This window comes from Phyllopteryx taeniolatus, chromosome 11, assembly GCF_024500385.1.
Source record: "Phyllopteryx taeniolatus isolate TA_2022b chromosome 11, UOR_Ptae_1.2, whole genome shotgun sequence".
NCBI lineage: Eukaryota > Metazoa > Chordata > Actinopteri > Syngnathiformes > Syngnathidae > Phyllopteryx > Phyllopteryx taeniolatus.
Window position 1 is genome coordinate 23,190,502 of NC_084512.1, and position 18,729 is coordinate 23,209,230.

General features: G+C 41.9%; 1 protein-coding gene and 1 long non-coding RNA gene across 9 annotated transcripts in view; one reads left to right on the forward strand and one right to left on the reverse strand.

Annotated features, from left to right (window-relative positions):
• The window catches only part of LOC133485627 (protocadherin-15-like), a 215,984-nt gene that overhangs the window by 63,793 nt on the left and 133,462 nt on the right, over nucleotides 1–18,729 (reverse strand). For all 8 annotated transcript variants that reach the window (XM_061789632.1, XM_061789631.1, XM_061789630.1 and 5 more), the window contains 5 exons: nucleotides 16,368–16,461; nucleotides 12,167–12,295; nucleotides 5,990–6,295; nucleotides 3,310–3,540; nucleotides 1,167–1,283 (listed from right to left, as the gene is read on the reverse strand). In XM_061789632.1, the coding sequence (XP_061645616.1) occupies nucleotides 1,167–1,283; nucleotides 3,310–3,540; nucleotides 5,990–6,295; nucleotides 12,167–12,295; nucleotides 16,368–16,461 (877 nt within the window). The remainder of the gene's footprint in view (nucleotides 1–1,166; nucleotides 1,284–3,309; nucleotides 3,541–5,989; nucleotides 6,296–12,166; nucleotides 12,296–16,367; nucleotides 16,462–18,729) is intronic.
• LOC133485628 (uncharacterized) overlaps nucleotides 1–18,729 on the forward strand; it is a 33,307-nt gene that overhangs the window by 2,558 nt on the left and 12,020 nt on the right. The window contains exons 3-4 of the long non-coding RNA XR_009790740.1: nucleotides 14,293–14,405; nucleotides 15,051–15,189. This is a non-coding gene — a long non-coding RNA (uncharacterized LOC133485628). The remainder of the gene's footprint in view (nucleotides 1–14,292; nucleotides 14,406–15,050; nucleotides 15,190–18,729) is intronic.

Sequence of the window (18,729 nt, forward strand, 5' to 3'; positions counted from 1 at the left end):
GGGGGGGACTACCTTGTGACTCATGAGCTTCCAAGAACGATAAGTCACAATTTTGATATCAAGGTGGAAAGGAGTGCCAAATAAAAGGTTAGTTGTAATGAATGACAAAGAACATTCATTCAATGCAATGCTTTTTTAGCACAGCGTTTTGTAACCATTGTGCCAGACATATTCTCGACTGCATTGTGTAACTTTTGCTTTGTGACAGATGAATTCCAGAGGAAAATAGACCGAAGTCATTATTGCTCCACTCCTGGGAGAAACTCCTCTGATACCACAGTGTGAAAAAAAAATGAAAATAAAAAATACATGTATATTTTCTAAGGCATGTCACTGTCAGAGGCTAAAGGCTGGTGACTCATGCAATCCGAGTTGGTGAGGCAGAATGGAAACACGTACATACAGAGGGTACCCAAATGAAAGCATGCAGGCTTGCGGGAACGTTCAAGTGTGTGGCGTGAAGATAGACGGCACACTTTAATTACAAATACCACATAGAATTGCACGGCTGCCGACAAGCACAATGTGTCCCACTGGTTGCCCTTCAAATATCCATCCATCCATTTCCTATAACGCTTGTCCTTATACGGGTCGCAATGGGAGCTGGAGCCAGTGTAGGATTGCAAAGGGATAGACAATTTTCAGTGCATGAATGTTAAGTTAAAGGGGCTGTGTGCAATTAAAAAAAAAAAAAAATCACTTTTTGTCACATTAAAACTGTCAGTATACTTACAGTAGTACATTAGTAAAATGAGCTGTGAAAAAAAAAAAACATCTTGTACTTCTAATTTGATTTTAAGAAAAGCCTGAGGAAAAACAACCAATCAGAGAAAGAAGATGTGACCCACAAGGTGTCATACATTTGCCGTGCACTCGTGGGCACAACCCCGAAGCCTTGCGCTGACCTGTTTCCTTGAGCTTCAGGAGCTTTGCTGAAATATGATGGATAATCCACCTCCGGTTAAGCAGCAAAAATTGAAAAGAACAAAACAACAGTGAACATAGAAGCTGCCTTTAAGAGGTAGAGGGGCCACAGGCAGCTGAGAGGATTCAGAACCGATGTGGAATTCGCACCATTTCTGCTCAGCAGTTAATCACCTGCCTGTGAATATTCTCATTCATCCGGGTCATGTCATTTATCATGGGTTCCGAAATGATATACTCACCGGTGGATCCTGGTCTTCTGCAAAGACAGTCGTGATGACTGTCCCCTTCTCGGCGTTGGGTGCCACCATGCCTTTGTACAGGGGCTGGCTAAAGACGGGGGAGAAGTCGTTCATATCCTGAAAACAATGGGAGACGACATAAACGAAGATCATTACTGGAAGGAGAAACATACTTCAGCAAATGCCACATTTACACTGCACAGTACGAGTTCAGTGGGCTCGGTTGTCCAGGAAAATTGCAAAAACCACGGCGCATTGAACGCATCAGTTGGACCGAGACTGGGTTTTATCCAAGAAGAGACTCAGGGCAGCAAGAAGACGGACCACTGCAGCAAAGTGGAGACTGCGGAGTATGATACAGCAACATCTAGAGCACAGTTACAGCAATGGGGTAGGCTAATGTACTTGAAAAAAAATTCTGGTAGTACCTGTTTTGTGCCTATGGAAAAAAAATTACTAGTGAGTTAAGACAACCGGGTATTGTGCAGTGGAAAATGGCACATTTGTGTTTGGCTAAAAGGAAAATTTGGCAAAAACATGAGCACGACAGACTTTGATCTGGCATGAAAGTAAGAGTCCACATTAGCACAACAGAGTTTCGTCATCCACAGGGCATGATCACTTCTTCAAACAACAAGCTCCTTGCTAATAATGCAGAATAGGTCAGTGCTGCATGTTTGTGGTGCATTTGAATGCCGTTTTGATAACCTTGCAATCTCAACTCTAAAATAAAAAAATTCTTCGGGCTCATCTGCCTTGTGACAATTGTTGCGACAGAGTCTTGGGTAGTCATGATTTATAAACGCGTCCTCCAGGAGAAAACTACCATCCATTTTTAGTGTGATCACCACTCCAGTTGAAAGAAGTTAAATCTGACGCCGTGGACAATCTGCACTACAGAGCATCCTCCCGAATGAGACCACAACAAAACAATAGAAAAGCAAATCAAACGGTAGATACTTCATATGGCCCTCCAGAGATGTTATACCAGAAGCAGAATCAGCTCCAGCTCTCGTCACAGAGGCGCCGGTGTGATTCAATGTCTGACATTTTCAAATAACAGACAGTGGTTTGTAATCGGCGGCGGACTGATCTGCTTTTGCCAATCAAACGCAAGTCCTGAGTGCTGGCAACAAAGCTTACCCTTATTGAAGGACAAACTCCACTGCGCAGCTTGTCCGCTCCCATTCATGCAATATTGAGCCATGCGGGCTTATGTTGAGATGGCCATTTAGAAGCAATGCCAAAGACGTGACATAAGTGTCTCAGCATGTTGTCCAATCCAGCAAGATCTCCAGAATTGAATAAACCAAACATCGTCATTGATTGCACAAAGCTTGTGAGTCCTGTGAGCCAGGCACAAAGATGATGCATCCCTACTGTGAAAATATGATCAAAACTTAGAACCATAAGTGTGTATAGAAGTAAGTATAAGTAAGTATACATAGTATACTAAAGTATAAGTAAGTATATATATATATATATAAGAAGGCGGGCGGACTAGTCGTGGCTGAGGTGCATCTTGGGTACCAGCATGTTTTATTAAATTGTTTGTTTTGGAGTTAAAAGTAAAAAAATTCATAGCTGAAATGCTTGTATCATCCTTTTGATTCTGTGAAGAAGAAAAAAAAACCTCTTGGGAAAAGTACAACTTTGTGGCAATAGTTTACCCATTACCATACTAAACACTGAGAGAGAGTTTGCAAGAGACCTTTGAGAGAAGAAAAACCGCGCGAAGCAAATGCACAGTCGCAGACCTATACGACTCTTCTTCACTCCCCCCCTTTGGGGAATCTAACCACAAGTTGATACACCTGACACCACCAACGGGTCACAAGCTGAACAGCAGGCGGCAACTGCAGGAGTGTTTCAATGTACCTGACTGGTTTTATGTTTGTAAAATATGTTTATTTCAAAAGCATATTCTATTTCTTATTAGTAGTAGTAGGAGTATTTTGTGTTTTATGTTCAATCTGTATTTACGTACAACACTTTGTTTCAGCTCCAGTTGCTTTTCAAAGAGCTCTATAAATAAAGTTGAGTTGAGTTGAGTTGAAAGTTCCTCACTTTTAGGTCTTCTGGGTGAAACACGTGACACCACACTGAGAGCTTGCGGCGACGATGAATGTCAGGGAGTTCTTACCGTGATGCGAACCGTGACGGTAGCCTGCCCCGGGGGCGTGACGCCTCCCTGGTCGACAGCTTCCACCTGGAAATTGTATGAGGCTCCCATTCCCATAGCTGCCAGATCCTCAAAGTCCAGAGTCTGCAGCACGGCCAACTCTCCAGTGATTGCGTTCAGGGAAAAAAGCTGGCGGGCCGATTCCGATTTGATCCGGTAGGTGACATTGGAGAAGAGGTCTGAATCCGTAGCCTGCAGATAGGAGCAGGAGGCAGGGGGAATCCAAGCAAAAGAGTTACAGTGTGAAAACAAAAGCTTGCAATTCTGCTTTGCTCCTCGGGAGGCAATATTGCATCAGTGTGTCATGAAGGAACTGTGGCGCAACTTCCTTCGCAGCCAGTGTTTGTTACTCAGTGACATGCTTGAGGGTTTTCTACACTTACACAAGCTGGAGGCACATTTATATAACACCGCCGCATATTCTGCCGCACAGGGAATGTGAACACGGAACATCAGAACATGGAACCTGCTAACGACGAAACATAATGGTGACATATTGCCTACTATAGGCGGGCATGGTGGAGAACAGCCTTTCTTTCCACCCAATGTTAGAAGCACACAATTGTCCGGCACGTATTGGTGAGACGAATAAGTTGTCTAGCCCAGTTTGTCATTTGAGCTCAATTGTGCCGCAGGAAATTATCCAACTTCCTTTGATGCGAAAATTATTATTTACAAGTAATGTATCTTTGTTCGTGCATCGATGCCAGCGACATATAACGACAGGCGGAACAACTAAACGCGCTTCGCCAAGATGGCAGAAGCTCTATAATTAATCTGTGTAGCCACTTTTTTCTGACGTTTTTGTTTGGCAATGTGCCATAGATGTTTCTTCTGTAAAACCTGTGCCTCGGCTCAAAAAAGGCTGGGAAACGTCGAGGTCAAATAGACAAACCAATCTTTTGTTGTTTTTATATTTAAGAGCTGTGTTAACATTCAAAATGTGGCTAACAGTGACACACTGCCTTACAGTAATATGAAATGTACTTTTAGGAATAAAACGTCTCATTTTTGATGAACACTTTCGGTACTTAGAGAGCCAAGTATTTTTCGAGGTGGTCCTTGCTGTAGGAAGTTTAAGAACCACTGGTCTATATCATATGTAGAAGGGGAAAAAATGGGTTCAAGTAAAGGGCATTGCAGAGGAGAGATGCATATATTTGAGACATATATGCATAAGCACTGATCACAATGAATATTCACGCTGCCGTTTTAGGTCAATAGGCTCATAAATTATGAACACATGCAAATTCTATTATACCTCACAGTAAACTTTACTGTATATTGTGTAGACGGGATGGAATTACAACTAGCAAACATGAATCATTTGCAACAACATGCATCTGTGAGTGCTTTATGCATTCCCTTTCAATTTCAAAGTATCCTCGGAGGTACGACCAATCGCATTGTCTTCCGCTCACACTGCGGTTGCCCACTCTCAGTTGAGGCAGATTAATGTCACGCTGCTCGCGTCACTCACTCACCATTCGCCCTTCACTTTCTCCCCGCTTACTTCCTTACCGCTGCAGAAATTGTCGCTTACAATATGCCAGCAATTACTCATCCCTCCACTCCGTTTGCTCTGCATAGCTGATGTTTCCTTTCGCGTGCCGGCATTGCGAGGGGAAAATGTGCAGTGACATTTGACTTAGTTAAATCTACCCAAAGACAAACTCCACTGGTTTTACAAAAGCGTTGTGTTGCTCTATATTTTATATATATATATATATATATTAGGCTTTACACGATAAGGATTTTTGGGGCCGATCACCGATCAGCAAGTTTAAAAAAAACGATAACCGAGCACCGATTCAATCACAAGAAGAAGCAATGTGTCTATTTACATGACTTGTTCATTTATTGTATATACTTGTGTACTGTATACGGAGTACTGTATCTTCAAAATTATTCTTTAGTATTTTAGACAAAAGCTAAAACATCAATGACCTCTAAGGGTCATTCAAGGATTGGCCACTGACCTAAGTGCAGGTCAAATCAACTTTACAACATGACAGAAATAATGGGTGCTAACTTACTGTAATTCAATTACTTAAACAAATACTGTCAATGACATGGTTTCTCTAACTTTACTTTGCTCTAACTCACTGTCCCGGCTATTTGGATGGGTGTTGTCCAGAGTTTGCGTCCCTAGCAAAAAATAAATAAAGAGCATATTGTACACGAGAAATTACAGTTAATTAAACTCGTACTTCAGTAGATGTTTAATAGTCATCAGGTTGCCACCACGCCCTGCGATTGGCTGGCAACCAGTTCAGGGTGTACCCCGCCTCCTGCCCGATGTTAGCTGGGATGGGCTCCGGCACGCCCGCGACCCTTGTGAGGGGAAGCGGCTCAGAAAATGGATGGATGGAGGTTGCCACCACAGTGGATGGCAAAGAGGGAATGTGTGATCATTTTCAGACAAAATTAAGTACAACTGGGTAATTTCCCAGCATTTGAAATTGGTTTTAGCATCTTTCATTAACACAAAACTCAAGTGCCTCCAGCCTCAGTAAAAAGACACCCCTCCTCTAAACAGTCGGTATTGAAATTAAAAGCTGTGTTAAATCATGCAACATTTCTTCCAAGTTTTGAATACATCGGCCAATGGCAGACAGGATTCAAACACACAAACACTTACGCTGAGCGTTAGGATCACGGTTCCGACGGGGCTGTTCTCGGGCACGTTCACCGCGTACGTCTGCTGCGAGAAGAACGGGCTGTTGTCGTCGATATCCGTCACCTGCACCATGACGATCAAAGTGGTCCGCCGGGGGTCCGCGGCCCCGTCGGAGGCTTCGATCACCAGCTCGTAGCCGCTCCTGAGCTCGCGATCAAGCGGCACCCGGGTGTAGATACTGCCGTTGGCGCTGATTGCAAACAAGTCGGGATGATTGACGACGCGGTAGCCCAATTGGCCGTTCGCCCCTGCGTCTGGATCTGTGGCCTGCGGGGATCAAAGACGGAGGGGCTTTGCTGTAAGGAAGATAAATGATTACCTTTGTCTACTCGTTACATGAATAGATGTAGATGTGAGATGTGCTTGCCAATTATTTTTCCTCTAAATCACATGATCTACGATCTGAAATTGAAACCCCTTTTATTTCCAGATGCACTGTCATTAAAATGTTGCCCAGCTTGCACTGTGAGCTGCTACAATGACTGCAATTCATTGTACAAAGTTGACTGCATTTGTTTGAAACCACTCTACGTGTCAACTACAATCTGGATTATCGGGTAAGGAAAGGTACATACCAACAATCGGACCTAATTTGAGCCTTCAAACAAAGTTAACAAGGTCCGATTACTGGGTGTCCCTGAGAAAACTTCCTTTGGTGTAAGGTGTGTCAAGAGAAATTCTTTCTCCCCGATCAGCTCAGAAAACAGTCAGGACTGACAATCGTAAACGTTAAACCTGTTTAATATTTATGATCGCAAATCCCGATGTATGTGGTCAATACCGTGTTCAGCCAACTCACTGGCTCCACGATTGTGATGGGAAACAGAAAGATACACATCCATAGGCAATCAGGCTTAATTTGACAATTTTCCTTTGCTATGATCAAAGTCAGCAAGGGCCTGATCAGATATCGCTAAAAGATTATCCTGAGGTGTGGGATTTTTTTTCACTCAGATTTCTTCAGAAAACGGTTAGGGCCAAAAATCCTGAATGTAGTTACCAGATACATTGAACTAGCGCTGCAGCAAAGGGCGAAAATCAGGACCACCCCCCCCCCCCCCCCCCCCTAAAAAGGTTTAAAATTTCCTTTACTAGATGCCACAAGATGGCAGCAAACAACTACATTTATCTAAATGAATCTCCTCAACTCGAAACAACATAGTTCCTTGGCACCAAGATCTCACAAGATGATGCCCCAGTAATACTTTTATTAGTTTTAAGTGAATAACAGAGAATAGGTTCCAGGAAAAAAAATAAAATCTGTGATTAGGTGAATTTGGGAATGGCATACCATGAATATACATGGTTACTACTCTTTTTTACTACTTTGTATTTAGCAGCGGCGGCACGGTGGGCGACTGGTTAGCGCGTCAGCCTCACAGTTCTGAGGTGCGGGGTTCAATCTTCGTCCCCGCCTGTGTGGAGTTTGCATGTTCTCCCCGTGCCTGCGTGGGTTTTCTCCGGGCACTCCGGTTTCCTCCCACATCCTTGCCCGTAGGCATGACTGTGAGTGTGAATGGTTGTTTGTTTGTATGTGCCCTGCGATTGGCTGGCAACCAGTTCAGGGTGTACCCCGCCTCCTGCCCGATGACAGCTGGGATAGGCTCCGGCACGCCCGCGACCCGCGTGAGGAGAAGCGGCTCAGAAAATGGATGGATGGATGTATTTAGCAGCAGTCTCCGTGCACAGTGGCAACAGGCTCCTCTCACAGGTCAGTCTTGGTACTACAACAATCTGGTATGGAGTAGGAGACTCACAAATGTCGATGGAGATATCGTGTGTGTCGTGTGCCGTGTCGGTCATCTCAAGAACACTGCCCATTACAAGAGAAGTAAGCGCATTTTTGAAAAACGGTATGCGTTTACCCGGCTTTATTGTCAGCTGTTAATGATGTTAATGTCATTATCATATGGGGTGTGGGGGGGGGATACATCAAAAGTCATAAATAACCTCATTTCCCTCCTGACCCGGCAGACGTAAATTGTGAGTAACACTATTTACATGGACCGTTAATAGTGGAAAGCAATAAATATCCACTGCGAATGAGCAACACATTGAAAACTGAAGGTGGTTGCCTGGAGGCTGACAGCAGCTGTTTTGTGTTTGAGCTGATCCAGAACACGATCCATTAGAGCCGGGTTTTTTCATTCTAACACCTTGCATATTTACACAGCATACAGACGCCGGCTGAAACAACGCTGGCGCAATTTGGGTTCTCATCCTCGTTTGAGTCCTTGTGACGAATTGCGCGCTGGTTCAAAAGGGCAACACACTTTGGTTATGCAACGCCTGCTTTTCGTCACAAGGGACGTGCGCTGAATTCATCTTGATAGGAAAACACGCTATTCTTCAAGTCAATAGCATCCAATAAAAAACCAAAAAAAAGAAAAAGAAGTGGTTTGGTCCTTCAGATTTTGATTGACACTAAGTAATCAAGGTGTTGTTGAACTGTAGACTTTGAGCTTTAATTCCAAGAGGTCTTAACCTTGGTGAAAAGCATGCTTTTATATTTTATTGTAAATTACAAAAATCTCCGGAAAATTGAGGTACTTGCATAAAATGGCCGTAATTCCTCAAAGTAAATGCCTTATTTTTGTGAAACATCTTAAATAAAAGCAAAAAGTCAAAACTTCATTGTGTTATTGTTGGTTCAATTGAGGCACTGTTTTTTTCCCTTTAAGTGCAACTTGATTTATTTAATGTTCGAGGCAAATATTTGACAGAGATCAAATCCAGTGCAAACAATCAATTAATCTCTAGTCCTGCCCGTTGAGCGCATCAAATCGTACACCAACTTCCTGTGCGCTCATGCCTGAATGTAGCCATTAATATTCATACATCATTCACTGAGAAATTAAATGCCAAAAACATGTTGTGCAATGATAAAGAAGTGAAGAAAAAAAAAAAAAAAGACTCCTGGAAGAGTACCAACATTCATTGTTTTTTTTCCCTCGGCCTGTGCACCGAGTTTTATGGAATATGATCGAAGATTTCGTGCTCATTCCAGCTCACTAACAGCAATGCCAATGATGTGAATAATTTGTGGTAAATAAATTATGCCAAATAATCAATCCAGTGGCACCCTGATTTATGACTGCCCCCAATTTAGTAGTGTAGTGAAGACTAAGTGATGTCGCGAAAAGCGTTTAATTCGTCACAGTTTTTTATCCGTCATATTATTTCTGTATGCGTTTATATAATACAATATTGTAGAGTGCTGTTTTTCGTGTGTTTTTGGGGGGCTGGAAAGAATTGATGGTATTTCTAATTTCAAAAGGGAAAGTTGATTTCAGATACAAGTGATTTAAGTTGCGAGTCTGGTCACAGAATTGAACGGAATGAAATTTGGAAGTCAAGGTCCTCCTGTGCATGCAATAAAATTAAGACAGAACAGCGGCTCGCATGTCTGCGGTTCGAGTCTCGACTCTCGGCTTCGGCATGCATGTTATGTTCATTGACGATTAATTGTCCATATATAGGTATGAATGTGAGCGTGAATGCTTGTTTTTCTATACGAGCCCAGCAATTGGCTGGCGACCAGTCCGGGGTGTACCTTGTCTCGGCTCAGCCGCAACCCTAATAAGGACAAGCCGTACAGAAAATGGAAACACGAAGGGATGGATATTTTTTTCCAAAAGATTCATTCTAAGAATATCTGCTTTGGTTATACTGTATAAGACGAGCCCTTCCTAAGGATCTGTAGGACAAATTGGTTTAATAGTTTTAATCAGGCATGTTTTTATGCCCATAGCTATTAAGTGCTCTACAAAGTAAAAAAAAAAAAGAATAAAAAAAAAATCAGCACCCAGTAGTTAAAAATGGAGTGTATGACCACCTTGACGCATTGTAAAGTTTTAGGTGATGGCGTTTAATGTTCTCCTTGAGATTTTAGCATCAGCGTTTTCTTTGAACTGTACTTTCTTTATACATTGTCTTATGGAGAGTGCCCTTGCTGAATGAGTGCATGGAGGGCACACAAAGCCGCCATTCTTGACTTTTTATACAGTAGTAGATTGAGTGGCTGCTTTGAAGTGACTTTTCCATATGGTGCACCTCGTCGTGTCTTTATGCGAGCAAAAAGTGCTATCGAAGAGCGCCGTGTGGAGAATAGAAAAAAAGCCCTTTTGATCAAGCTCATCTCCGGCTCCGGCACTGCCGTGTGCATACGGGGGTTGCAGCAATGTCTTCAGCTTTAATGTACTTTGCACTGTAGTTCGAAAAGGCTGAGCATGCGAGGCTTACTTACTGGGACGGAGAGGCTAAGCAGGCGAGGGGATTGTGGGGGAGACGAGCACCAACCCAGCTGCTGGCTGCGTTTGTGAGGACGCACTTGGACGAGAGTCAGAAGGCAACAGGGCTTGCTTAGTGTCTTATTTCACACTTCATAAACTAACATTTGCCGGTAGACTGGTGTATTGAAAACTAGAAATGCACACATAATTACCTCAAAATCCTGAGTCTCCTCTCGTATCAACATTAATGTCAAAGAGGTTTCACAAAAATGGCATTAACTGTGGGTCTTGCTCAATTCACTTTTGTCTTCAGTCAGTAAAAAGCATTCTCTATTCTCAGCCATGAAAGAATATTCCATTTCTTTGCCTTCAGAAGGTTTGTCTTTCATCCAAATATTAAGAAATAATGGTATTAATTAAATTGGTGTCACTTTGGCCAAATCATTCTGAGCCTCTGAAAATGAAGGTACTAGCAGTGCAAACAGTGTAATCTAATTGGCTAAAACGGATGATCTTTCAGAGACATCCAACGGTTAGGCTTCTCCTAACTTGAAAATGCAAAAATGTGGCCTTATTGTCAGTATGTGTACCTCGCTTTAGTGACTCCGTGTTTTTTTTTTATTTTTATTTTTTTTAAGACTGTCTATTTACTAGGCATGTATTGTTCGACGCACTAAACAATTGAACGCAGGAGAGAGTCTGCCAGGACCACACACAAAATGCAATGGAACACCCTGCTAGAAAAATGACTCTGCCATTCAGTTCTTTGCGCCACTATCATAATTGAAGGCTGCTGGGGACCCACGAGTGACTAAACTACCTGGAGGACCTCTTCTTTTTTTATTGATCTATCTGAACATGTACTCCAAGTAAAGGGCAAGTCCTGACATTAGAGTTATAACGGTTTGGTTGTATCTTGGTTTTAAGGTTCGGTTCACTTTCTGTACAGACAAATATAAAACTGATTTTTGTGTGTGTGTGAACAGGAATAGAGTTCATGAAATTGAAATTGAAATGAAAAGCTTTTAAAAAAAAAACAGGCAGAACAATGACTGACGCTAATATTTTTTTGCTTTTGTGAAACCACAAACTATAAAACAAGATGTAGTGCCGCCATCTACAGGGATCTCTTGGCCATTATGGTGGTTTACAAACTGATATTCACAGACAAGCTGGATGAGACCCTCCTCCATGAATACCCATCGGAAAATGTACTTCAGTGAACAGTTGGACAGCCGTCTACGGCAGTGAATGAATTAAATGCCACTAGGGGTCGCTGACCATGACGTCGCTCGCCAGAGGCTGAGCTGCACTGTATTTGTTTACAGAGCAGTTACACTTGCTGCCCCTAACCTAATCATCTGGGCTTTTACTGTTTTTGTTTTATTCCACATTGGGTAGGCACTGAAGTGTATCCTGAACTTTGATCATCTGGATTGAAATATGCATCGATATATACTTAACAGAAGCATTTCATTGCAATAATTTTATTCAGTATAAGACAATGAAGAGAACACCATTTTGGATATCTGCACCAAAGAAAATATGTACAATAAGATGACCTCATCCATTGTATTATTCATCATCATTTTGAGATTAATTCCTTATTAATATGCAAAATGAGGTAGTAACTCTGTAGGGAAAAAAGACCAATTGATTTGATGGCATTATCGACAATTTAGTGGCTGTTAGATGTTCATTCTCATGTAGCCTTTTCATGGTTTTATCATTAAACCATGGATGATTCATTTTAACCACAAATAACATGGTCTGTAGTATGATGATCAATTATGACGTAAAAATCCAATTATAACTGTGAAAATGAAATGTAAGGTCATACCGATGGCACGAGGGGGAAAAAAAAAAAAAAGAAGAAAAAGGGATCGAAAATGTGTGTTAAACTTACCTTGACTTGTCCCACAAGCAGATTGGCCTCCTCTTCTCGGACAGTGAAGTTAGCGGTGGGCGCGGGGTCAAACTCAGGGTCGTTGTCGTTAACGTCAGTCACAACTATGTCAACTGTTGTTGTTGATGTCTGGCGAGGGATATAAATCCAAATTTGCATTCATTTGAAAAAACCTCAACAACAACAACAACAGACGTCTCAACGAAAATGCCTAAACTTGCACATTTTGAAGAAAGTACATCCAGAAGGTACTTAGAAACCTTTCCATTCTTACAGTCATTACTGTGTACTGTTTTGACACATTTATTAGACCAACTGCCAGTGTAAGGTTTATGCCACAGTTACCCTAAATCAGTAGTTGTCAAACGTTTTACACCAGAAACCACCTCAAAAAAATACTTAGCGAGCCAAGTAGCACCAAATAAGGAGCTTGGTAGGCCTTTTTGTTAGCCACTGTAACATGATGCACTTTGAACATTACCACTGCGTTTAAACATAAGAAACTACAGTAGAGAATTGTACTTGAATGAAGATACAATCAAAATATATCTTGCACATAAAAGTTGCACCTAAATGTTTGAAAACAAATGGTTACATTTAAATGATTAAACACAAATATATTGTACTTCAAAGTTAAATTACAAATGTACTGTACTGGATTAATCAAAGTTGAAGCCCCTATAACATTTTGTCTTATTATTTTTTTATGTACCACTTGTGCTACTTGTACCACAATTTGAGAATCACTGCCCTGAATTACCAGCATTGGTTATTACCAATTTAATGGTACAAATGGTATGCAAAAGCTCTGTGACTTATTATTTTTAATGCCAAAATATAATTACTACCCATTAATGGTCATTTTTACTGTTTTCCCTGCCAAAACATTTATTAACAGGTATGATAAACAATAACAGAAAACATACAGAAAAAACAAAAAAAAATCAAGTGGTTCAATGTTACGCTTGAGTGATTTTGGACTTTTCAAATTTGGGTTGAAAAAGGTGAATTCAGTTTGAAAATCATCAATGTCCGAAACTCGACAAAATGTCAAGAGCTCACTAAAAATCAAAATACTTTGCATTAAAGCCCTTCATTAATATCATCTTGAATTTATGACAATTACGGTTTCCTAGTGGTTAGCAAACCTGTCTCACAGTCCTGAGGTTGTGGGTTCAAATCTCGGCAGCAGCCTTCCTGTGTGAATTTTGCATAGATTGCTTGTGCTCATGTGTGTTTTCTTCAGTCTTATGGTACTCCGGCTTCCTCCCGCATTCCAAAAACACACGTTAGGTTCATTGAAGACTCTTAATTGGATATCGGTGTAAATGGTTGCTTGTCTACGTGTGCCCTGAGTTTGACTGGCAAGCAGTCCAGGGTGGACCCCACCTCCGGCCCAAGGTCAGCTGGGATAGGCTCCAGGTCGCCCCCAACCCTAATGAGGACAAGTGTGTGCTATATAAAATTGGTGGATGTGGAAAAACATGTCTTTAAACAAAGGATTGTATTTATGATGCCCAAGAGTTTCTATTAAATTACAACCACTGGGACTGCGTTGGAAATGGTTCTACTCGATTCTTTGTTCACACTATAGCCCTCATATTGCTGATCTCCCTGTTAACCCATAATCCCCCTCATTGGTTTATCCCACTAGTGTTGGATTGCTTGAGGTTTATGCATGATTGATTTTGTTTTGCCATCTGCCTCTGTAAATCACAGCCTTGCAGAATTGCCGCAGAACCCATGGCAGTCCTTGGCAAAAATGACTGCCAGGTAACAAAGCTGTATGCTAATCATGGAATGAACTGTCGGTCTTGGAGGGAACGGTTGCGAGGTAGAAGTGGTCGACCCTCGTAACTGTTCCCACCAGACGTGCGTTTGAAGTTTGCCCTGGCACTTGAGTGGCGTTCTTCCCAGAGCAAACGATCGAGTTCTTCCATCTCGATGTCCTCGCGGGGATTCACCGCAATTGTTGTTTGCTTTGTTCGGGCGTGATTACAGACATTCACGTGGGAGCTGGCACACTGGAAACTATCACACACAAGGGGCCTGCTTGATCTCACCGCCACGATGGGATACAGTCGCCGGGGTATCATTAACAGCGGTATTTATTTTTCACTTTGCAGAAGACCTGGAGTCAATTAGTGTCACCATCCTGGCAAGAACCGAGAGCCTGATTAACGATTAATTTATTGAAAGCCAAACGCCTGCGCTCTGTGATAGCTGAAAGGAAGCCGAGGTGGGTCTTCTGCATGTCGGCTTTTCAAGTGACAGGCCTGGCCGGAAGCCGTGGATAAGCTCGTGCTGTTCGGACTCATGCAGTGCGTCAGCTGAGGGGCAAGGAAAACAAAGTGTTATCCCAGTTGGTGTATGAGCCCACGAGGCAGTCGTTATTACAGAGTTCACACCTGGGAATACTGATTTTGGAATTGGTCACACAGACTGCAGATGGAGCAGGTTGTGCTGAAGGCACGGAAGATATCACATTTTAACCGGCAAATAAAGTTTGTAGGTGTACACCTAGATCATTTTCTCCATGTCACAAAGCCTTTAAATTGCATACACTCTTAAGTAATCATCTCCATGTCATTGAGCTTTATAGGCAAACCCATTTTAAGACAATGTCACATACAATTAAACTATGAAGTCCTGAGACTTTGGCGAAAGCATCTACTGTAAGTCCCGAATCTCAAGACAATATTTCATGACATACCAAAAGTAAACATTCTTCGCTTTTACCTATGTAATTGGATTTATGTTCATCGTTCCATTGTTCACGTTTCGAACTTTGACGTTAGCTTCAGAAAAAAGAAACATAAGACAGCTGTGTGCTTCACCCTATTGCCTCCTGATCTTGGAACTGATATTGTGTATTTGTACTTAGTTTTCACAGTGTTTGATGACTGCACACCGTGTCTGCTGGCACCAATCTGCAAATAAAGTTCTACTCCGATCCACACTAGGTGCCCCGAGCCACCTCAGCTGATTCTCAGGTGCCCGAGCTCCTCACCCTACGTCTGAAGGTGAGCACCCACACCTCGCGAAGGAAACTCATTTCCTACATGTATCCAAGACAGATTGTCCTTTTTGATCACTAGCTTATGACAATTTTGTTGAGCTCATCGACAGTCTGCGTTCACGTCGCCACGTTGCCATGGTTACCGCAATTCTATGCTAGTCTATGCTCATTACACATACAAAATTCAGAATTTCCGTTCCTCCCTCGGTGCATATTTTTTCTTTTCTTTTGTTTCCGACCTTCCTCGCAATACTTTATCGCAGCTCTTCCTTCACCCACTTCCTCGTTTAACTCCCCTCCTGTTATGACAGCTTTTCATCCCGCCGCTGACATTTGGCACACCCGAGTCACGCGGCAATTTATTTTGTGCCTGAGACGCTTCCCTTTGCTGCGCCTTGATCTAAAACTTGCACAACACAGGTAAAGGTTATTGACTCACACAATCTGTCCATCTATAGTGAGATGAATAGCCCCACTCTCCCCCTACCGCTTCCCACATTTTTCCTGCAAAAAGCTGTATTCACCATCACTCTCCCAGAGAATGAAGAGACTCTTTAGATCAGACTATCAGCAAAAGAGAGGAACACACTTCGGCTCGGCCTTGAAACGGCGACGGCTGCCCGAAGTCGGCAAACTGAGGTGACACCTAATTCAATTAGAATGGTTTATATGACTATCAGTACATACTGTGAGAAGCAGAGAAGCATGTGTTGTGGGGCCCACTTTCTCTGAGCTGATGGCTGAGGGACTACCAACAATCCGAAGACACAAAAACAATACTTCAAATTCATCAGGTTTAAAATGTTGGCATTATCAGGCATCGATTAGCCATCACTTAGTAGGATTTTGTACAAAACTTGCACCGTAACTATTACAAAAAAAATGTTTTTGGTTAACTATATATATGCATAGAGGTAAATTTGGGGTAATTTAAAAAAAGTTAAAAAGTAACTAAAAATGATTTCAAATTAGAGAGTTTGTACAAAAATTGCACTGTGGTCAAACTAATATTGTCTTAACATTAATGATTTCAAATTGTAAAAAATGTAGTTTTGAAGAACAGAATAATAAACTCAATTCCAGTCATGCTAAATAATACCTATGCAACTCAACAATTTCAGCCCGTAAATCTACAACGTAAGAAAGACGTATGGTTTGTGATGATAAAGCCCCTTGTCTTACCCCTCCAGGGTTTCCATCTGAGGCTGTGACGACCAGACGGTAGCGGTCGTTGGTTTCTCTGTCTAGAGGTTTCTCCAAAATTAGAAGACCAATCCTGTGGAGAAAATCAAAATGTTCAATTGAACAGATTGATGCTCATTTTCACAAATCCCAACCACTAAAAGGCTTGGCGCATCAATTTTCCTGGCTTGTTTGTCCCTTGTAAGCATATGAATACATAATATGCACTTGGAGGGTGATGGGCGTGCTGCTGTTGGAATTTATTTAATTAAAGTATAGACACATTCATGAATTTCGGCCACTGAGTACTGAGAGGAGTCACTGCGGTGCAGGAGCAACAATTTGTTGGCAGGGAGGCATTCCACACAGCGGCCTGCGCATTCCCCAGAGCAGTACACAGAATTATCTTTGTTTGCACACATACACACATAGTGGCGTAAGACATGAAAGTGGCTGCAAGTGCATTAATACAAACACTCACGGGCGCACAGCACACACAAAACAATGGAACCCAGGAGACAATCTGCCAAGACCACAAACAAAATGCATTGGAACACACAGCTAGAATAATGACTGCCACAAATCGCAGTCGCCCTGTTCTTTCCTTCACTCTTCTAATTGAAGGCTGCTGTAGACCACACGTGACTTAACCAACTACGACGTTTTTATTCTTAAATCACATCCGGTGATTTTATTTTTAACTTGCGCTCCAGGAAACGGGAAATCTGTCACGCCGATACTCACGTTCCCGTGATGCCCTTTCAAATGAGTCCAATGAATCCCCGCAATTTTGCGGTTCCAGGTGCTGTGTATGTGTTGCCGCACCATGTGTGGTCTATAATGACCTCAACATTGATGCTCATTTCCGTTAGCCCGTCTATTGTGTTCTGTATTATATGTTAGCATTAAGCTTGCTGTCTTTTGTTTTTATGTGGTCTAATTGACCATTTTGGTGCTTAAATGTGCAGTGTTTAAATTCCCTTTTGTTTTGTGTGCAAGTGTTTGAGTGAACTTGAATTGGCAGTGACAAATACACAGCTTGAAGCAAGAATGCTTCTTAAAGTGATGTAACATGTTAGCCTACCAGCTCTTGAAAGCAAGCGAGTAAGAACAGGTGTTAGGGAATATTTTTGAAAATGTATTACGTTTGTTTGTTTCAATTAGTTGAAATGTTTTTAAAGATGGTTGAAACTATTACAAAAATGTACTTTTATATGGTCTCGTTTAGACATTGGTCAGTTACCGGTGTCAATACTGCAGTTTACAAGAGCATCGCCCATCGCTCTTTGACAAATTCAAGGCCAGGTTCATATATTACCATAAAGCTGTCTTTAAATGAACGTTTTCAACCTGCTACAACAGTTAGCGTGTATCCAGCTGGTGAAATGAATACTATGGACTCGCTATCAAGGCAGATAACTAGCAAAGTAGCTAACTAGCATGGCTAACATCAGTTCGCTTCCGCTCTGACTTTACTTCGCAATGCGGAACAGAGCAGAGAAGTAGCCGCTCATTTTCTGAGAAATACCGGTACGTACTTTCACTGTTGTAGTTGATTTTGATTGTATTTCGAGGAAAATCAGTTCATTGTAAACAAGTTTGACATATTGCCAAAAGCATATTGCTACTCCTGACACCCCCCGATCCAGAGGTTAGCTACACTTTTTGTTTTTCTTTATGCGGTAGACATGTGGCTGCAGCGTGAAGCAGTTCTGTCGTTCACCTAAAACGTGGGAATGTTTGAATGTTCCGTACCGAAAAGTCTAAATCCAAAAACTGATACCGTTACACCGCTTCACAACATCTACTCAAACATTTCAAAAGAGATAGACATAAACCATAATTTAGTAAATGATGCTCTGTTGTTGGTAGATGAGAAGAGAGAAAAAAGAGACTTTTAGGGAAGAAAAGAAGCTTTGGCATGATAAATGTCCAGCTGTCACACTATTGATTCACTTCAGACAGGATTAATAGCTGCAAATTGACTTGAGTTCTACATTTCGGAATGATACATTGACCATTGTTCAGGTTTACGGGGATAAACGATGTAGTGAAAGAATGTGAATCAATATATAGAGCACAGAGGTGGACAGTATGATATGATACCACAGCACAGACGGCATCAATCAAAGCGCACTAAAGTTATGTCTATTTTATAAACGGACCAGGTGATGCCTCTATACGGTACTTGAAAATGGCGAATTTACGCTTATCCTGCTGGAAGTTGTCTTAATAAGACGGGACAATGTGGTCATAAAAGGGATGACATGCTCAGCAATGCTACTAGACAGGGTGAGTCTTTGAATTATGCTGTAATTGGTGCTCATGCCAGTGCTTCAGTGCAGTGCTTCTCGGCAAGGAC